At 41.4% G+C, this 12,835-nt stretch overlaps 1 protein-coding gene and 1 long non-coding RNA gene across 2 annotated transcripts; both read left to right on the top strand.

Annotated features, from left to right (window-relative positions):
- Positions 1-228: 228 nt before the first annotated feature.
- Positions 229-897, top strand: LOC121520619. Its single transcript, XR_005992790.1, has 3 exons — positions 229-406; positions 575-685; positions 790-897. It is a non-coding gene; the product is annotated as an uncharacterized LOC121520619 (long non-coding RNA).
- A 4,596-nt stretch (positions 898-5,493) lies between these two features.
- Positions 5,494-12,835, top strand: LOC121520257 (actin cytoskeleton-regulatory complex protein PAN1-like). The gene is made up of 7 exons (XM_041803632.1): positions 5,494-5,556; positions 5,812-5,876; positions 5,993-6,072; positions 7,397-7,535; positions 9,092-9,189; positions 11,366-11,677; positions 11,899-12,835. Exons 1-7 carry the CDS (start codon positions 5,494-5,496, stop codon positions 12,237-12,239), a joined length of 1,098 nt encoding a protein of 365 aa, XP_041659566.1. The 3' UTR covers positions 12,240-12,835.

The raw sequence follows: 12,835 nt of genomic DNA, 5'->3' as shown, positions 1-12,835 counted from the left end.
CTCTGTAGATATTACAGTCGCAACCAGTCAGGACTCCATACAGTCATGTTGGAATAGAAACATTTTAGTTTGCACCATAAAGGATTTGAGTAAATGCCACTAACAACAGAAACCCTGAGTTTGAATCAAACATTTGAATCTTTTGGCAGCCCTCGTTCTAATCATCAGAGTTTGTGGTTCTTTCTGTTGTAGTGATGAGCTCAGTCTGTTCTCACATTCACACCTGTTTATGTGCTGCAGAGCTGTCAATCATCCTCAGAGGCCTCATCAGCGTGCAGCAGTGGCTGATGGGAGTTTAAGAGCTCCGTCTGATCGTCCTGGTTCGTCCTCACTTCTCGTCAGCTTCACCAGAGGAAACACAGAATGATTCTCCTGTCAGCTGTGGCTCTGTGCTGTGTGTGCTCAGGTCGGTGTTTTCAGCCAATCAGGAGCCAGCAAACCTGACATTAAAATAAGCCGCTGCAGCATTACAAATTGAAATTAGTTTATCTGATAATATTACAGCTTTATAAAGTTACCTCACTGAGCTGTTTAAAAGTCTGTGTCTAACCTCCATCTGTCTGTGTGTCTACAGCTCTGGTTACCACGGCAGCAAAGCTCCAACAGCCCCGTTTATCACTGACCAGGAACGTTGGAGAAGAAGTCTCCATCAGCTGTGAAGACTTCAGCCAGTGTTATAACAATGGTGTGTTCTGGCTCCAGAAATCAGACACAAAAACAACCAGAGTGATTCTGTGGATTGATAAGGGGAATGGTAAAATAAATAAAGATTATTATAATCATCCTCAGAAAAATGATTTCACATCTGTGACCAGACAAATCCGCGTTGACCTGCAGATCAGGAGTGTTAAACTCTCTCATTCAGCCACCTACTACTGCGCCTGTTATAAACGAGTCTCCCACAGTGAGAAATGATCCCAGCAGGCTGAACAAAAACCAGCAGATGAACAGAGAGAGCAGGAAACCACGGCGATGAGTCGTCTGTTTCACCTCCTTCACAAACAAAATCAACTGAGAGATTTATTTTCACTGGTGTCAGGGTTTATTATTGTTTTCAGTTTTTCTGTAATGTTCATTTTGTTCAGTGAGTGGATTTAAAGGAGAAACATGATGAGAGTGTTTCTGTGCAGTGGTTGTGAGTCACACTGAGCAGGAGAAAGGAGAGAAGTCTGGCTGCAGACTGTTCATCTCTGATGACCACTCTCACAGACCGTTCATCTGAGACGCCGTATATTTAGACCTTTTTCAATTTAAACTTTATTCATAAACAAAGTATGGCAGACACATTCATGAAATAACCACATTGCCAGTGTTGGGTAGTGTTACTTCTGAAACTAACTTTTTACATTAATGCGTTTAATACAGAGGAAAGTAATTTGTTATGTTCCTGCATTACCGTTTTTTAAAATAACACGTTATTGTACTTTTGCATTACTAAATATTGAAATACTTCTACAACGCGTTCCACATGTCAGTTGTACAAACAACATAACACACACACCTGCCTTTGAATGTGTAGACCAGTGTTACTCAACCAAAGAGCCAAACTGTTGAAAAATGCCTTTGCAGGAGCGACAATCTAAATGGTGAAAAATGGCAAAAATGGGTTTAAAGTGTCAATAAAAATAAGAACAAGGTGGCAAAAATGGTTTAGAAAAAAAAGTGTGGCAAGAAAGTGGAAAAAACTGGGTGAATAAGGGGCAAAATAGGCATGCAATGAACAAAACTAAAAGAAAAAGGCCTGAGGTCTAAGCTGGGATTAAATGATGTATAAACCTGTTTGATAGTAGTTACACAAACAGTGGCTCGCTTTAGCTTCAGTTGCTTCAGCTAAAACTAAAATACCTACATTAGCTATGTAATTAATGTTACTACAGCATAGCTTTAGCATACATAGCTAAAGCTAACATAGCTATGTCAAACTCATTCAGGCTCTGGGACCAGATTTGCCCCGATAAGAGGTTCTGTGGGCCAGGCTAATTTTTTTAGCAACATGTGTGTATGTGTACACACACACACGGAAAAAGGGTATATATTAGCTACTTTCGACAGGATTTACTTGCAAGTAATCTAAACAGGGGTTACGACCAGCTCATAGTGGGTAAAAGGAAGTAACATAAAAATCAGATGTAGTTGGTAAATTAAAGTTATTTATTACAAAAGTTAAATTGGGTTTAACAAAGTGAGGCAAAATGAAAGGACCACTGAGTGCTGCTCAACTAACAACCAAATAAAACAGAATCTAACTCGTGTTTTAAAACTAATTAACTATTGGGTGAAACAAACTGAAAATAACTCCTAACTAAACTACACTAACTAACCAAATCTAAACAAAGAACAGCACCCCTAAACCTAGTGTGACTAAACAAACTTAACAAAACCTACATGTGAGTGTGTGCCTAACTAAACTACAACCTGGCCCAGTACATCTGAACAAGTGCCTCCAAGTTCAAAACACTAAACCAATCTAACACAAAGAGGCACAGTGGCGAGCTCAAAACTAAGGTGAAGCTGCGCCTCAACTGCTGGCAGTCCAGGCTTTAGATAGGGTTGGGCTGATTGGTGCTGTCCACTCATTGGCTGATTGGTTTAACTGCAGCTGCTCTCTGATCAGTTTCTCCTTGTAGCAGCAGCACAGGTGACAGGAATCAGCCTGGAGGAGCACAATCAGCAGCACCACACTCACACACACACACAAACACTCCACAAATAAAATTAGTTACACAAGGGGGGAATGCGGCTGTGGCCGTAACAACAGGTCAGACATTAAAATGCTGTCCTTGTATCACATGGCATTTTTTTCAGATTTTTCATGTTTTTAGGACCCACTGATGCTAAATTTAGACTAGAATATTCATTATAAATATACATTTAGCATGGCTGTTTATGTGTTCAAAATGGCAACTGGTTCACAAAATCTGATCTGATCCTTATTTCAGCTTGCCTGGGATCAGCTGACAGAGTCCAGAGAGGCAGAGCCGGTTCTGGGCATAGGTGATATAGGCGGTTGCCAAGGGTGCCATGATGAGGGGGGCGCCTTCATGAGCACTGAACATTTTGAAGAGGTCCACCAATGTAAGAGATCATCAACTCCAGCACTCCTGTATCCTCTGCGCCCCTTGTTTGTGAAACAGTCCAGCCTCGCCGCTCTCTGTCTCTCTCTCCATGCGCGCCCCCAGCATACACACACTAGGAGCCCAGCAAGACGTTTAGAGAAAAAAATGTTTTCTTTTTCCTCATTCACTCAGCGCTTAACAGACAGGATGTAGAGATAGAGTCCTGCATCAGACAGCTAACACCCTACCTGCCCATTCCTCCTGATTTCCTCACACCTGCTTGTGCGGTGTGTGTCATCCCTCCCTCCCACCTGCCCCTGCAACATACGTGTCCAATTCCTCCTAAAGTCTGACCATCCACGTAAACTTCAGAACGACAGACTCTGTGTTCAGTTTAAGAAATTATAATACTGCGTTTACTTAATCACTGCCCTTGACAAATACTGTTTTTTCACTGTTCTAGTCAAAGTTTTCTCACTGAATGAAGCATGAAAGAAAACTCTCACATCCTCGTCAGCTATAACAGCTGGCAGCTTGTTTAACCCAGGTTATATTAATAAGAGTAATGTCAGGGTCATATTTACAGACTTTATGTACACATCCTTTGTTTTTAAGCTGTAGGTGGAATTATTTTCCTGATCATCGGGTGCAAGTGCCCAAAAACGCAGCATACTTCAGTCAGCTCCTACAGAGAGTTCGTTTTTACTGTTTGCCCCTTAATGTTCCTGTCCACAAGTTAAACACTTCATGAAAAGGGCCAACCAAACCTGGGGGTGGGGCTAACTCCCCACATGACATCATGAGGGAAAAATCTGAGAACAGCTTTTTTCAGCACACATTTTCTGAAAGGTGGAGAAAAAGAGGGTGAAAGGGAATGGATTTTTCTGGTATCTGAGGGGATTGTGGACAGGCCAGGGACACACATTTTTGTTAGAAAAGCCTGAAAAAGTGATTTTTGATCTGTCCCCTTTAAAATACTGCAGTGAAATTACAACCATGTAAGAACAAGAACATCTCAGAAAACGAGAAGCTAACAGTCTCTGAACTTGGGCTGACATATGTGACCAAAGCTGGTAAAAAGTCCTGCAAGTTGTCTGAGGTCATTCTTGAGTTTTTTACACATTATGAAAGTGTAGATTTCAAGCTTTCTACTGGTGCATCATACAGCTTAATCTGAGGATATTTCACAAAGATATGCTCATTTCAATGTTAACTTCTAGTTCCTGTTTGTTCAGAGAAAACCAGGCTCAAAGTTTCAGGACTTTTCCTACCTTCAGGCAGACCAGGTGATAGGCGTGAACAATAGGGCCACATTTACAAAAAGTCCACCCAAACCAAGCTTCTGAATTGACTGGTGACGCTCATCAAAATATTCCCATTGGAAATCCGCCTTCATCAAACTTTCACTGTCGAGTGATCCTGAAGTTTTCCCAAGCCTGTTGATAATTCTTGCTGCTTCTTCATCGTCTCTTCTACTTTTCTTCGCTGCAGGGTGTAACTTGAGGCTTGTTGATAAAGGCGATAACTAGAAACAGCTGTGGTTACGTGCCGACGGGGGGTGGCGTTTGAGCCATGTGGTGTTTGTTATTGTCCATCTCAATGGGCGAAACTGGGGACAATAGCAGGCTGAGTGGCCAATTATCACCCAGCAGTTTTGCTTTCCCCTCCCCTCAATCTCCCCACAGAAACTACGAAAACAGGGCATTTCAAAACACAAAATTAACGCTTTTGAATATCACATTTGTGTTACTTTTTTCATCGAATGAGTAGTTTAAATGTCGGACTTGCATAAAATGAAAAAAAAGGAAAATGATCATTTTGAAGAAAACAACTTAGTATCCATCTTTCTCAACCACCGGAATGCCGACTTGCAGGAACTTTATCTGGCTTCGGTCACATATTTGTAATTTCTGCAGTAAAACCTCAGCAATAAGTACAACCTCTTTAGAGGGAGCCATGAAGGCTAAGGATAAATTATATTTGGATTAATTCAACTGCACACAAAGCTTATGTTTTTCTTTACCATTATCAACTTGGCACTTTCTTCTCAGTCGAAGTTGGTTCGCTGGATGCCTGTGCTGGAGTGTAGAGGGAGAGCCACTCAGAAAGAAACGGCTGCTGTTGCATCAAGTGTTTATTGAATCCACTCCGGACCTATGGGATGTTTTTATGAATGTGCACAGCAGGCTTAATGCAATAAAAATACATTGATCCAATGACAGAATTTAATTTGGTGTCCAGCTTTGTCCAGCTGCCAGTTTTAACTGTATGAAATAAAAAATATAGGTTCAACAATTAAAATAATTTAGAAAATTTAGATTTAATGAACAAATCAATAATTTCCAGCTTTTCGAAAATGAAAAATCACATCGATCCAACAACAGCATTGTTGTACTTTTTTCAGTGGATGTGCCAGTCCCTTCCTGTGCGTCATGAGATGCATCAGTGCAGTGGAGACGCTCATACTGGTCTGCAGCACTATGAAGAGCGTTACCAAATTGTAAGTTTGCCTAGGGCACCAAAATGGCTAGAACCGGCCCTGCAGAGAGGAGATCAGTGAGAGAAAGGAGGGAGGGACAGAGAGAGATGAGGATCCTGCAGAGATTTATTCCAGACTGCTGCGCTTTCATACTGCTCATAAAGCTACAAACCCTCTCCTGCTGAGTGAAAACTTGACTTTTGAACACATGTGAGGCCCAACAGTTGTTCTTCTGCATGTCTGTTCTCTCTGGATTCCTCTGACATCCGTGCACAGGTTGTGAACGGGGTCACGGACGTATGGTACCTGCCAGAAGTGGCCCGAACTTTGACACCCCTGCTGTAAGCTGACTGTTAATTCAGCCTTATTAAACATTTGTAATGAGGATTTGCTGGTCAGGTTTTTAACTTTTGGTGTCCTCACTCTCACCTTTACTTCCTGTGAACCCACACCACAGAGACATTCTTATCAGAGCCCCCACACTGAGGAGGGTGGTGCTGGTGGTTGGGAGTCAGCTGGCCCCCCTCGATATTGGAGGTAAGGTCTGTCAATGAGTCTTTACTGCACATGAGACTGACAAATTTATTGTGCTTGATCTTGCTAATCTTGCTAGTCGCAGACTTTGCTCCAACAGGGGAGCGTAAACTGCAATGGAAGCGTTCTATACTAGACTCAATGTTGTACTGGACTGGTTCCCAGAGGTGATACCTTGATCATTCTTGGAGACTTCAATGCTACCACTGACACAGACAGGGAGGGCTATCAGGTATGTGCTGGTCCACATGGTTCTGGACAACCAGATGAAAACTCCTCAATGCGCCTTGACTTTACAAGCAGTCTGAGCTTGAGGATTACTGGATCATGGTTTCAGAGATGGTGTCACGAAGAATGAGATTGACCATGCACTTGTAGGTGGACGCTGGAGGCATCTCACTGACTGCAGGGTTGTCAGGAGTGCACAGTTCTTTAGTAGTGACCATCTGCTTTTGGTTGCAACCCTGAAATTGCGGCTAAGGTGCCTCAGGAAGGCTGACTCTAGTTGAATCAGATTGGATGTCTTGAGGAACCAGACACTGCACAGATTTATGCGTCTGGGCTCAAGGCCACTCTTGGAACACCAGATGTCCCTCAAGATCCTGAGTCTCTCTGGGTGGACTTCAAGTCCAGTACCCTGACTGCTGCCAGTGAATGCATCCCAAGGTTGTTGCAGAGGAGGAGGAGGGGTTTCATTTGTAAGGAAACTATTGATATCATTGAGGCGAGTCACAGGGCAAGACGTGATGGCAAAACTGAACTCTGCAGGAGAATGAGGCATGAGGCTGCAAGGGCAGTCTTGAGAGATGCAGAGGCCAGAGTCCGGGACCTGTTTGAGACAGTAGAGGGCCACTCAGGCACAAGTAATGCCTGACCAGCTCACAGGGCCATATGAAGCCTTAAAGCAGCTCTGTCCTCTAAGCATTGCTCTGCAGAAAAGGTGGGGAAAGATATCAAGGACTGATGGTCTGGCGACTTGAGGAGTTGTATTGGGCAGATCTTTCCAGTCGTGAGCTCCAAATGGATGCCGCAGGCATAGTGAGTGTGGACCCACCTGTTCGCCATGATCCACCAACTGTCAAGTAGGCCTGACAGATGGAGAACAAGCTGAAGGCTGGGAAAGCACCAGGTTTATGTAGGATCTAGGCTGAGATGCTCACATCGGGTGGTAAAACCTCGCTCTTGTGGTTAGATGCTCTCATTTACTCCATATGGAGAACAGGCAGCATCCCTAGTATCTGGAAGAGTTACATTGTTGTTTCAATCTGGAAGGGAAAGGGTGATGTACAAAAGTGTAACAACTCCAGGGGTATTACTTTCCTCTCAGTGCCGGGCAAGGTCTTTGCAGTGATACTGCTAAACAGGATCATGGGTCCACTGCTCCAACACCAGCACAGGGTCAAGACACATCCCCACAGCATGATGCTGCCACCAACGTGCTTCACCATGGGGATGGTTTGGGGATGGTGATGTGCAGTGTTTGGTGTCCATTAAACAAAGTGTCTTGACTAATTGCCAAAAAGCCCCATTTGGTCTCATCAGACCAAAGAACTTTCTTCCTCTTGACCATGGAGTCTCCTACATGCCATCTGGAGAACTCTAGTCCAGATTTAATCTGAGTTTTCTTGAACAGTGTTTTTCTCTTTGCCACTCCCCCATTAAGCTTTTACTGGTGAAGAACCTGGGCAACAGTTGTTGTCTGCAGAGTCTCTCCCATCTCAGCTGCTGAAGCTTGGAACTCCTTCAGAGTAGTCAGAGGTGTCTTGGTGGTCTCTCTCACTAGTCTCCTTCTTGCACGCTCACTCAGTTTGTGAGGATGATCTGATCTAGGCAGATTTACACATGGGCCATAATCATTCCATTTTTATGATGTATTTAACTGAACTCTGGGGGATGTTCAGTGCCTCAGAATTTGTTTTTTATCAATCCCCTGACTTATACTTTTCTATCACCTTTTCTCTGAGTTGCTTGGAGTGTTCTTTTGTCTTCATGGTGTAATGGTATCCAGAATTACTGATTAACCAGTACTGGACCTTCCAGACACAGGTGTCTTTATACTACAATCGAAATTGGACAAAATTGTGGGTACCCTTTTGTTAAAGAAAGAAAAACCCACAATGGTCACTGAAATAACTTGAAACTGACAAAAGTGATAATAAATATAAATAAACTGAAAATTAACAAATGAAAATCAGACATTGCTTCTGAATTGTTGTCCAACGGGATCATTTAAAAAAAGAAACAAATGAAACTGGCCCGGACAAAAATGATGGTACCATTAACTTAATATTTTGTTGCACAACCTTTTGAGGCAATCACTGCAATCAAGCAATCTCTGCAACTTTCTGCACCTGTCCCAGGTATTTTGGTCCAGTCCTCATGAGCAAACTGCTCCAGCTGTCTCAGGTTTGAAGGGTGCCTCCTCCAGACTGCATGTTTCAGCTCTTTCCACAGATGTTCAATAGGATTTAGATCAGGGCTCAGAAGACCACTTCAGAACATTCCAGTGTTTTCTTCTTAGCCATTCTTGGCTGTTTTTAGCTCTGTGTTTTGGCTCATTATCCTGTTAGAGGACCCATGACCTGTGACCAAGCTTTCTGACCCTGGGCAGCACATTTATCTGCACAGATTCAAGACATCCTGTGCCAGATGCAGCAAAGCAGCCCCAGAACATAACTGAGCATCCGTCTCTTCAGTTTGTCATCAATTTTCCTCTTGCAGCCATTTCCTGGAAGGTTGGCTACAGTCCTGTGGACCTTAAACTTCTGAATAACATGGTCAGCTGTAGTCACAGGAACATCTAGCGTCCACATGTGTACTAAACCCAGTTGACTGGACCTCTGGTGGATTTGGTCAATCATTTTAAAGGGGGTGAAGATTTATACAGTCACTTAATTTACATCACATATTTTTCCAATCCAATCCAATCGAAAGAGAAGAGGCTTTTAAACTGAAATGAACATCAAAGAAGCATGCTGGAGCTGAAATCTGATCCTGAAGCATAAAATGCATTGTTCACCAGGAGCGAGGTTTTTGTCACGGAGTTTTTCACTGTGGGAGGATGGGGAAACTACTACTACTACCTGATCTTTGGCTCAGGAACCAGACTGTTTGTTTCTGGTAAGAATGAACTTTTATTTCCTTCAATTGTCTAAAATGTGACTCTAGAAGCTTTTTCTTTCTCTGTTGAACACAGTAAATGGTTTTTTTCTTTTGATAAGAGGAGATTGTTCCAGACGTGCAGCTGTAGAGACAAAGGAAAGATTCATGTCCTCTAAAAAGATGTTTAAGACTCAGGATACAAATAAAGTTATATTCTCCACAGAGTTTAAAATAAATAAAAATAAATCTGTCGCAGAAAAGTTACAGCCAGCCAGTTTTTGTTCCTCTCTGATAATCAGTTAATACCAGTCTAGTTTACAAATCAACTTACTCAATAATAATTTTGAAATTAATTCATTTTTGGGTGATTTAATTCAAATAATAAATTGTTGCTAAACATAAAACATCTTAAAACTGTAGAAATGGCATCACAATGATTGTTTTTATGTGTTTTTATTTGGGGCAGTGTGTTTCAAATATACAAGCAGGTAAAAATATCAATATTTAAATAAAACTTTAACATGTAATTTCGGTTCTTGACAAATAATAGTAACAGTTTGATGTGCCATATTCAAATGCACTTTATGCTTTGCTAGATAAATTAAGTTTTTATTATTTTTTAATGGAGCAGCAGTCATACTCTGTTAAAAGACTGTTTAAAGATAAATCTTATTCAGCCCCAAAAAACATGGATAAGAAAAATGCTTTGAGGACTAGACTCATACTGTCAGATCTGACATTTATAAACATTGACAAAACAATGACAAAAAAATATGACATATCTTGTAGTTTTGCTGTTTATAGCTCTGGTAATCAAATATAATATTGTTAAATAAACCTCATAGTATACAATTTTGTTAGATTTATTCCAAATGATAAAAATGTGTCCTTACTGGTAAAAATGTTATCAATACTATTTTTTCAATTAATTACAAAGTAATTGATTATATTATTTATTGGTATAATGAATATAGATAAATGTTGATTGATCATATGTAGCGTTTACTTAGCTGACATGATTACATACAGTACATTCAGAATGTTTTCACTTTTTAAAATGTTGTTGTTTCATCCTGATGCTACTGTCAAAAAATTCTCTCATTAATCTACTCTGAGAATACACACAAGTGTTCAAAGCCGTTGCAAAAACACTTCAGAGTTTTTGAATTGGAGTCTACCCAAGGCCGTAGCCAGCTCTGAGGTCACCGAGGTCTGGACCTCTGCCATGATTTTCCAAAATAAAACAGAAAAACTTGGTACCAAAGTTTGATGGCTTTTATTTTGAAAAGACTCATTCAGATATGTCATTGAGTAAAATCCTGAACTTATCATAACAGTGTGTACATATCTGTGTCATATTTTACATGAGACAGCGCCATGGCGGGAGTTTTGCTACAGGCCAAGTGGGACATCAGCGGCTTTGCACTTAGATCACCAACACCACAATGACAGAGAGAGACAGGAATAAAAAGATAGAAATACAATTTTCAGAACTCGTTCATGTGAAGACATGCAGGAAAACACACGTGTGTGGGCTCATGAGAGGATTACGTGTGACTCAGAGACTGGAAACAAAAAAAAAACGTACCGATCATACACTGGTGCTAATGATGTTGTTGCAGTTTCACCTAAAATAAATTATTATCATTCAAACTAACATGTCTGAAAATCAGTCACTGGTCAGGTATAGCTGAGAGGAGTCACTCTGAATGGTGTTAAAGCTACTTCCTTCCAGTCTGTCATTAGTCTCTACAGTGTTCTTTACACTCTTTGACAGAGAGAGCAAATCAATTCGGGACTGATGTGTTTATTTTCACCCAATGGCTACGTGTAAACACAGTCCCTCCAACATCCTCATGTGATCACGCTTTTGGTATTAAAAGAATAATCAAACACTACAAAATATTAGAGAGACATCTGCCTATCCTGCTCCTGCAAGCACAGCGGCCTCCTTAATTCTCAAATGGAGGAAGTTTAGCTCGACTAGGACTCTTCAAAGAGCTGGCAGCCTGGCCAAACTGACCAATCAGAGGAGAAGGACTTTAGTAAGAGAGGAGACCAAAAGGGGGGAACCTTCAGTACAGCAAAAATGTTTCTATAGCAATAAAATAACTAATGTATTCTTATAAAGACTTCACCTAAGTAATCTAAAGAAATGATTTAAACTATTTTTTTATGTTGTTTTATTCTAAAGCTAATCAGTTGGTTAAGCCCGTGGTGAGGGTCTACCCTGCAGCATCCAGATCCCCGCCTGAGGAGAAGCGCTCCCTGCTGTGCGTGTCCTCGGCCATGTTTCCTCCTCAGGTCAGATTCACCTGGAGGAGACGACCAAAGAACAGCGGACGTTCAGAGAACCTGCCCTCCTCTGATGGACGGCAGCTGAAGCTCAGAGAGTCTGGATGTACGGCCTCCATCTTAGCGGTGGATCAGAGAGAGAGCGACTCATATGAATACAGCTGCTCCGTGCAGCACAAGAGTGGAACAGTGGAGGCTCTGGCTCCAACAGGTGATGAAGGCTGGGAGACTCTGGGCAGTTCTGAAGGCTCATTTATGCTCCCTGTATGGATGGAGATAGATCTTTGATTGATGTAGAGTACTGACTGAAGGCTTTGTCCATATCAGTACCAACATAGAGCATAAATGAGCCTTTACTCTGCTTCATTTAATGATTCTGTCAAAGAGAGAAACAAACTGATGACTGATGTGTTTTTACTCTTTCTGTTACAGCTTTTCTCCAAACTTCAACATCACTGCCAACATCTCCTCCAACATCTCTTCCAACATCTCCTCCAACATCTCCTCCAACATCCTCTCCACCGTCACCTTCACCATCACTTTCACCAGCTCCTCCATCTCCATCACTTCCTCCATCCCCGTCTCCATCTGTGTCTGCATCTGTGTGTCCGTCTCCGTCTGTGTCTCCGTCTGTGTCTGTGTACAAGCTGAGGCTGCTCCTGCTGCTCTACACGCTGCTGATAGTGAAGAGTCTGGTCTACTGCTGTGGACTCTTCCTGATGACCGTCCTCAGGAACAAGAGACCGTCCACAGACTGCAGACAGGCTGGGTGACTGTAACCATCATCATCTCTTCAGTTCATCTCATTGACTACTAATACTTATTGTCAATGATGACTTTATCTAATTAGAAGTAGTCTGACAACATTTAGTGGAAACATTTTACAACAAGGTTCACAAAACTTGGTACAGCTAACAGGAAACCAGTGATTAACTCCTCGCTGTGATGCTCAACTTTAGAGTAACAAACACAAAATGAACATTTTAACACTTATTGAAAAAGTGTACAGGAAGATACTTAAAATAAATTACAAATATAAAAAAGCAGTATCAAATAGGTCATAAAAGATGAGAAATTAAATAAAGTGATAAGTTCATTGTGTGTATTTTCCAGCAGGTTGTTCCTCTTCAACAGTGTTGATGTAAAGTTGTACGCCGATGATTCTCTTGTTTAAAACTGTAAAAATGAAAATGTTACACAGCAGCTTCATCAGAGGAGATGAACACTGAATGTTCACAATAATAGCCTGTGTTTCTATTATTTTATTTTATTTTATAGATCATGTTTGCTTTGGTTTCAGCTGTGATGTCAAATGTACTGTTTTTCTGCTTTTATTGAAACCATGTGTAAATATTTCTATACAGAATCA

The sequence above is a fragment of the Cheilinus undulatus genome, linkage group 13 (assembly GCF_018320785.1).
Source record: "Cheilinus undulatus linkage group 13, ASM1832078v1, whole genome shotgun sequence".
NCBI lineage: Eukaryota > Metazoa > Chordata > Actinopteri > Labriformes > Labridae > Cheilinus > Cheilinus undulatus.
This window is presented reverse-complemented; position numbering and strand designations above follow the sequence as displayed.

Bases quoted from the DNA above. Each gene is read 5' to 3' on its own strand.
- LOC121520257 (XM_041803632.1), top strand. From the start codon at position 5,494: ATGCATCAGTGCAGTGGAGACGCTCATACTGGTCTGCAGCACTATGAA. The intron at 5,557-5,811 runs GTAAGTTTGCCT...ATCCGTGCACAG, and splicing joins ATGAAGAGCGTTACCAAATT to GTTGTGAACGGGGTCACGGA. The intron at 6,073-7,396 runs GTAAGGTCTGTC...CTTTCCTCTCAG, and splicing joins GGCCCCCCTCGATATTGGAG to TGCCGGGCAAGGTCTTTGCA.